The 8,190-nt window shown below is 45.3% G+C and overlaps 1 protein-coding gene across 1 annotated transcript in view; it reads left to right on the top strand.

Moving 5' to 3' along the window:
- The window catches only part of Hrh4 (histamine receptor H4), a 14,452-nt gene extending 7,629 nt beyond the window's left edge, over positions 1-6,823 (top strand). The window contains exon 3 of the mRNA XM_050160728.1: positions 5,934-6,823. Coding sequence (XP_050016685.1) covers positions 5,934-6,749 — 816 coding nt within the window. The 3' untranslated portion in view covers positions 6,750-6,823. The remainder of the gene's footprint in view (positions 1-5,933) is intronic.
- Positions 6,824-8,190: the final 1,367 nt, after the last annotated feature.

Here is an 8,190-nt window from a genome sequence, read left to right as displayed (position 1 = left end):
AGGGGAGGAGGGTGGATCTGGGGGAGGGGAGGGAGGGGAGGTGGGGAGGATCTGGGGGAGGGGAGGGAAGGGAGGAGGGGTGGATCTGGGGGAGGGGAGGGAGGGGAAACTGCAGTTGGGATATAATGTGTTAGAGAAGAATAAATTTCTCTGTCTCTGTCTCTGTGTCTGTCTGTCTGTCTCTCGCTCTCTCATGTGTGTGAGTATGTATACACACACACACACACATACACGGAAAAGAGGTCAGAGGACAGCCTTGGTTGTTGGACTTACCTTCACCTTGTTGATCTAGGGTTGCTATGTTGTTTTTTCCATGTATACACACATACACACACACACACACACACACACGCACACACACACACGGAGAAGTGATCAGTGGACAGCCTAAGCTGTTGGACTTACTTTCACCTTGTTGAGCTAGGGTTGCTATGTTGTTTTTCCATGTGTACTCCAGGCTAGCCTGCCTGAACACTTCTGAGCTTTCTTGTGTACCTGACTCCTGCTCCGCATGGGTTCTGAAGATCTGAACTCAGACCCTCATGCTTGCCTGACAAGTGCTCGCCCCGCTGAACAAGCTCTCCAGCCCTATTTTCAGTCTCTGACTTCATTTAATCCTGGATCATAAGATCTCAGAGCTTTGGGGACCATTGTACGGTTCACTCTGCTAAATGCTAAAATGCAGAATTACATACTTGGGGAGTGGAGGCAGAGGCAGAGAAACGTGGGTTCTGTACTGTTGACCAAACACCGCGCTGGCAGTGCTGAGAGGATTCTGAAGCTCCTACTTGTGAGGACCCAACACAGCAAGAAATTAAATTAGATGAAAGATAACTTTTGGAACAAAGAGATTCTAAAATACTGCTGCACAAGCAGCATTTTATAGACAAATTTCTTTTGCGCTCACAGAATATTCTGGAAAAGATTGAAAGTTCCACTCCAGGAGGTCATCCTAGGCCCTCCCAGCCCCTCATTAACAGGGTGGCCTGCCCACTATAGGTCAGGGAGCAGCAAGCATTTATTATCCTGGCAGGGCCCAAGAGTAAATATTTTCAGTTTTGTAGCACCTGTGATATTCTGAACTCTGCTGCAGCACAGAAAAGGCCCAGATTATTTATGGGGTGTGTGTATGGAGGGCAGTGTACTGGTTGGGTGCTGATAAAACTTTATTTATAGAAACAAGTGGTGGGCCAGATTAGTTTCATGGACAATAGTGTGATGACTTTACTCTAGGCCACTACCCTCTGCCTGATGAAAGTTTGACTGTTGGTACTCTGGTTTCTATTCTAGAAGAGAAGTCCACAGGAAAGGATTTTCTTTTTATTCATATCTCTTTGGTGGGACTTGGTCCCATAATGCCACCTCACTGCAAAGGGAGTTTGGAAATGTGGTCTCTAGCTGAACTACAATTTGGCCAGGAAAAAGAGTAAAATGGATAGGACAGGACAGTCAGCTGACTCTGCTGGCTGCTGTGGGCCTCTCCTGTGTCAGGGCACCGCAGTCTATGCAGTCTGTATGGGTGAACACAGCCAGCTGACTGCTGGCTGCCGTGGTTCTCCTCCATGTCAGCGCACTGGGGATGTTTCTGTTGATGCTGCAGACGCCAGTAATGTCACTCTTTTCCAAAGGCTGGAATTGTCCTAGGGTTGAGTGGGTTGTAACCAGTTGGGTTTCTTTTCTTTTCTTTCTTATCTATTAAAGTAATACAGAATGGAGAACAACAGAAAAGACTAGAAAAAAGTACAAAGGCACAATCAGAGGGCTTCACACAGCATAAAGGCAACCACTGTTCAGTGAATTCTTCTGTGCAGTTAGTTGACTATGTTGGAAAAAGCATATATCTTGCTTTAGAAGTAAAGTGTTTAAAAGCCATGTTAAATCAGAACATTTCTCATTTATACTTTAAATTTTTCAAGGTGATTTTAAAAAAATCTTTATAAATCCTTTAAAAAATTTAATTATGTGCCTGTACATCCATGTAGTATGTGCCTATGAGTGCACTTGCCTGAAGAGGCCAGCAGGGTGCTTCAGATCACCCTGGAGCTGGAGTTACAGCTGGGTGTAGATCTGGGAAGGCACAGTGCTCTTCCTGGGCCATCTTTGCAGCCAGCCCACCCCTTAAACCTTTCCTGGAGGGGCCTCGGACTTTCTCCACTGGTTGGCCAAGATTTTGAGCCTATTCTCAAGTTAGTGAGCACAAAAAGGACAGCATGTTATCTAGTTAGCTAATAGAGTTACAAAGAGATGATACCTAGAGAGGAAGTGTGTGCTCACCCTAGTTTTTCTTTTTCTTTCTTTTTTTTTTTTTTTTTTTTTTTTTTTTTTTTTTTTTTTTTTTTTTTTTTTTTTTTTTTTTTTTTTTTTTTGGTTTTTTGAGACAGGGTTTCTCTGTGGCTTTGGAGCCTGTCTTGGAACTAGCTCTGTAGACCAGGCTGGTCTCGAACTCACAGAGATCCGCCTGTCTCTGCCTCCCGAGTGCTGGGATTAAAGGCGTGCACCACCATACCTGGCTCACGCTAGTTTTGTTCTAAGAAATTCTCTGGCAGTGAAGGCTAAGACATAGGGGGCTGGACCTCATTCCTGAACAGAGCTGAGGTGCAGGGCAGAGCCGATACACGGAACTGGGAGCAGTGGCAGGGCAGCTAAGAGGGTTCTTGTTCTTTGTCTGGATAAATCCACGACTCCTGAGCACTCTCAGGCAGTGTTAGTGGGAAACTCACTTTTGTGATAGATGTAAGTAGAGGACACGGTGACTGGAAACAGGGACCTGGACCTGGGAAGTAGACATTTTGAAGACCATAATTTTGAAAATGAAACTTCAACACAGATGGCTACAATGTTGTCTAGAGGTGTCTTCAATGCAGTTGAATGCAGGAACTCATCTCATTATTCATACCAGAATGCTCCAGTGGGCCTCCCTGTCTCCCAGATGGAATATGGCTGACAGAATGTTTGGTTCTTTTACTGGGGTAGGGAAGGAGGCAGGGCAGGGAGCAATATCCTGAATAATGTACATGTTTTATGGATGGTTAGATTGACTTCAGAGAGGTCACTCATCAGCTGGGTCTAGGCTCCAGCAAGGCTTGGACTGTCATCTGTCAAGACTGCTCCCAGAGATGAAGAGATGATGAGATTAGTACCTTCTTCTCAAGTCCCTCAGATGGCCATTATCTCAATCAGCCTTATGTATAATGAAAAAGAGAGGGCATCTCTAAGCATATTGCTTTATGCCATTACAAAGGCTGAACAGAGCAATTAAAAAAACTAAATGCAGTTTTATGACCATCTGGGTATTGTTCCCATCTTCATAACCATTAGACTCAGTACAAGAGATGTATTAATTAGTGTCTCACGAAGGAGAAGGTGAAGGAGTGGGCTGTGCGTGGCAGCTTGTGGTCGGTACCGTTTTGGCCAGCTCTCTTCTGAGCTTACTCTCAGAAATGCCAGCAGTTTGGTGATGGTGCAGTCACATTTCTTTATAGTTAAAAAAACATTAAAAATTACTCATCACATCCTCTTGCTGATAGCCGTTGGCAGGCATGCGCACTGAATCAAAGGTTCACCCTGCTTCTCTTTAGAACTAGGAAACATGTACACTGAAATTTGAAAACTCACAGAGAAAATCAGAGAATGAAAGGAGGTGGCTGGCACCTCTCTTCCTGTAAGTGAGGACATGGGGGAGTCTGGAATGGCGAGTCTTACAGATCTTACAGTTTCAGAGAGACTGCTGGCTACAGTATACCATCAAACAAAACTTCTTTCTGTACTTGCTGCACTTTCAGAGGAGCCTGGTTTTGTTCCCAGCAGCCACACGGTGGCTCTCAACCATCAACAATGTGACTTTGGTCCCTGGGGGTCAGATGCCCTCTTCTGACCTTTGGCATGACCACACATGTATGTGGTACACATATGTGCAGGCAGAACACCATACACATAAAAATGTATGAACATAAAGCCAAACCAAACCAAAAGTCCTTGGTTCGGTGACAGGTATGCACTGCAGGACTCAGAAGCAGGAGAACCTTGAGTTTAAGAGCAGTCTGGGCTAGACAATGAATTCAAGGTCAGACCGAGCTAAAGAGCAAGTTCTTGCCTTGACCACGAATGGCCAGGATGTAGCTCAGTAGTCGAGGACTTTCCTGGCATGTGCAGGGCCCTGGATTTGATATCTTCATGGAGATATTTACTCCTGATTCAGAATGATTGGTCTTTACACACCTTTAGATTTTCAAAGATAGTCTTAAAGATTTCAGGTTTGATACAACAATCACAGAGGGTAATCCTCACTCACAGAACCCAACTTCATCTTTCCTCGTGGAAGCCTAGCCTTGTCACCCTCAGAAAAGTCATATACGGGTGTACATCACAATCAAACACACACACACACACACAGTGACCCACACACACAGTGACACTTGCTGCAGTCTTGGCCCATAGATGGAAGTCTTTGTCCTGCCTGGTCCTGTAACCACTCAGTCCCAAAGAAACACACAGAAGTTTATAATAATTATAAAGTGTTCGGTCTATTAGCTCAGGGTTATTATTAACTAACTATTATGACTTAAATTAACCTCGATCTCATTCTGAGGATTCCTGGAGGCAGGATCACCGTTTTTCGGACTGAGGTAGAGGTAAGAGCCAGTGGCTGGCTGTTTTGCTTTTCTGTCTGTGGGTTTTTATTAATCGTGCGACAATGGCCTGTTGTCAGTTTTGGCTAGGACAGAAACATTTACAGGCAGAAGTGCCCTGGAGTGTTCAGACACCTGGAGCATCTCTCCTACATAGCTGAGAGCCTTTTGTGTGTTCACAGTCTCTTGGGAGGCGTGTCAGAGCTCTTGTTTCTGGCTTAACCTTGGGATTGCTGTGTGAATGGCCAAGTATATTTCCATTCTTCCTGAGTGTCGGAGTCAGATAAGCCATGGCCTTCAACTCTTGAAAACTGACTGTAGTGCAGAGTTGTGTTTAGCCCTAGAATGTGCTACACATGCTTCTCTGTACATGTTTATTGGTATCAATTCCCAAAGATACATTGCCTTCATTCATGAAACATTATCCCATACTCGGTCCACTCTGGAGCGTTTTGACACTGATTGTATTATTGTTTCATTGAAGAGAATACCTGTCACTTTCTAGGCTGCAGAGAACTGTGGTGTGTTCAGTTTCAGTAACTGTTAGAGTCAGGAACCCTTCCTTCCTTCCTTCCTTCCTTCTTTCCTTCTTTCCTTCCTTCCTTCCTTCCTTCCTTCCTTCCTTCCTTCCTTCCTTCCTTCCCTCCCTCCCTCCCTCCCTCCCTCCCTCCCTCCCTCCCTTTCCTCCTTCCCTCCCTTCTTTCCTTGTCTTTCTTTCTCTTTTCTTTCTTTCTGCCTGTGTATACATTTGCACATGCACTTGTGTATGCATGCATGTGGTGAACAGAAGTACCATCCACCTTCTTCATGTATGTATATGTATGTGTTCATGTGTGAGCAGGTGCCATGTGTGTGCAAGTGTGTGTAGAAGCTGGAGGACAACCTCGGCTATTATCTACCTCCTTTGAGACAGGAGCTCACCAGTTAGGCTAGACTTCCTGGCAGGAGGCCTCGGGGATCCTCCTGCCCCCACTGCACATGTGCTCGGATTACAAACTCAGCCACCACACCAGGCTTTGAGAACATGTCTTTCTTATCTTAGTGTCCTTGGCCTTGCTACGGTGTTCAAAACTTAACTTTGCGTTTTTTTGTTTTTTGTTTTTTTTTTTCCCCCTCTGGAAATTTATTAAAGTTTCCATCTTAGTCAGGTTCTGTGGCCACTGACCTCTCGCCTGGGAACAGCTGCAATGCCGTGTTAATCGATGTGTCTCTTGCACATCCCTGGAAGCTGTGAGTTCTGTGTGATGCTCCACGTGCTCCATGTATCCTCATTAAAACAAAACCAACTTGTCTGATTTATTGTAGGTGTCCTATAGGGCTAAGCACACCGGCAGTCTGAAGATTGTCGCTCAGATGGCTGCTGTTTGGATACTGGCTTTCTTGGTAAATGGCCCGATGATTCTAGTTTCAAACTCTTGGAAGAGCAACAGCACCGTCACAAACGAATGTGAGCCTGGCTTTGTTTCAAAGTGGTACATACTTGCCATTACGACATTCTTGGAATTCCTGGTCCCTGTCATTTCCGTGGCCTATTTCAATGTGCAAATTTATTGGAGTCTGTGGAAGCGTGGGAGTCTGAATAGGTGCTGCAGCCATGTGGGGTTCATCCCCACCTCTTCCAGTGACTCTGGACACTTACCCAGAGCTGGGGGCGTTTCCAGGACACCTCTTCCTGCATCGAAGGAATCAGCCACATCTCTTCATTCAAAATGTCCTCGAAGAAAGAGCAGTCTTCTGGTGTCTTTAAGAACTCACACGAATAGCAATGCCTTCAACGTGGGTTCCCTCTCGCAATCTGAAGCCTCAGCGCTTCACCGAAGGGAGCACACGGAACTTGTCCGAGGCAGGAAGTTAGCCAGGTCTCTGGCCATCCTGCTGGGTGCTTTTGCCATCTGCTGGGCTCCATACTGTCTGTCCACAATTGTTCTTTCCGCTTATGCTGAAGAGGAGCGCCCCAAATCAATTTGGTACACCATTGCCTTTTGGCTGCAATGGTTCAATTCTTTTGTAAATCCCTTTTTGTACCCCTTATGTCACAGAAGTTTTCAGAAAGCTTTCTGGAAAATATTTTGTGTGAAAAGGCAACACGCACCATCACAGAACCAGTCCATATCTTCTTGAGGACAACAGCATCACTTCTGTCAATTTCAGTCTCTGTGTCATCTGAATAGATGTGAGCTCCCATCTCGCTCTATATTCTCTGACAAACAATGCATAAAACATAATGTTTGAAAACTTTAATAAAACTCTCCATTGGAAACACTACTCTAGTCAACAGCAGTGTAGTGAATGTGGCAAATTCATGGCTGTAAAAGTACTGATATTTTCCTCAGTCTTCACCTCCTGCTCCCTGTTTTGTGGATCTTCCTAGAGCATCGGTTGTGCATTGATTGTGAAACTCCTTTATTCTTTCTGCGTTCAGTATTTCCTTCAGTAGTGTCAGTTTCTCTTTGTGTGTATATGTGTGTGCAGGTGCCTCCAGAGGCCACAGATGGCACCAGATCTCCCGAAGCTGGAGTTACAGGGAGTTCTCAGTCACAGAACACAGTGATGGTAACTAACCAGGTCATCTGCAGGAGCAGTAAGAGCTCTGGATTGCCGAGTCATTGCCCCAGCAAACAGTTTCTGTCTTCTATTTTCTAGTCACACAAATGTGTCCATTCCGTAAAGAAGCACCAGGTAAGCAGGTCCATGCAAGGGGTTGGAGCTCTGGTCAGAGGGTGGGCACATCCAGGCTGGAGTTGGCAAAAACAGGGTTGGCATGACCCACCCCAGGTTAGCATATGGGTGTTTCTAGGTCCTACTTTCATATTCCAATAGGAAGGAGACATAGTGTGGTCAAACAGGGCAGTCACTCAAGTTTGGAAGGTCAGCTTGTCCTATGTTGACAGAAGTTTCTGTCCCACCTGGTCCTGCAGCCTTTCAGTCCCAAAGAAACACACAGAAGTCTATATTAATTAAAAACTGGTCGACCTATTAGCTCAAGCTTCTTATTAACTCTTTCTTTTTCTTTCTTTTTTTTTTTTAATGATTTATTTATTATGTATACAACATTCTGCCTCCATGTATGCTGACACACCAGAAGAGGACACCAGATCTCATTACAGATGGTTGTGACCCACCATGTGGTTGCTGGGAATTGAACTCACAACCTGTGGAAGAACAGCCAGTCCTCTTAACCAATTTGCCCATTATTCTTGTCTGTGTTAGACCTGTGGTTTGGCATCTTTCATCAGCAAGGCAGTGACGTCTTGCTTCCTCTGTGTCCGGATGACGACTGCAGACTCATCCTTTCCTCATCCCAGAATTCTCCTGTTCTTGTCACCCTGCCTCTACTTCCTGCCTGGCTACTGGCCAATCAGCATTTTATTAAAATACTAGTGGCAGGGTACAGACCATTGTCCCCCAGCAGTCCTAGTTTTTTCCTATTTTTGCCATATATATATATTATTGAGAGAAGGAAAAAAAAGTTTCCGCCTCCTCCCAGCCTCCCATTTCCCCCCCCTCCTCCCACCCTTCTCCCCTTTCCCTCACACTTCTCCCCCTCCCCCCACTCCTCTCC

Source organism: Alexandromys fortis, unplaced genomic scaffold, assembly GCF_014885135.2.
Source record: "Alexandromys fortis isolate MF-2015 unplaced genomic scaffold, M_Fortis_MF-2015_v1.1 scaffold_104, whole genome shotgun sequence".
NCBI classification, from domain to species: Eukaryota; Metazoa; Chordata; class Mammalia; order Rodentia; family Cricetidae; genus Alexandromys; species Alexandromys fortis.
Note: the sequence above shows the minus strand (reverse complement) of the source record. Positions and strands in the feature narration are given on the sequence as shown.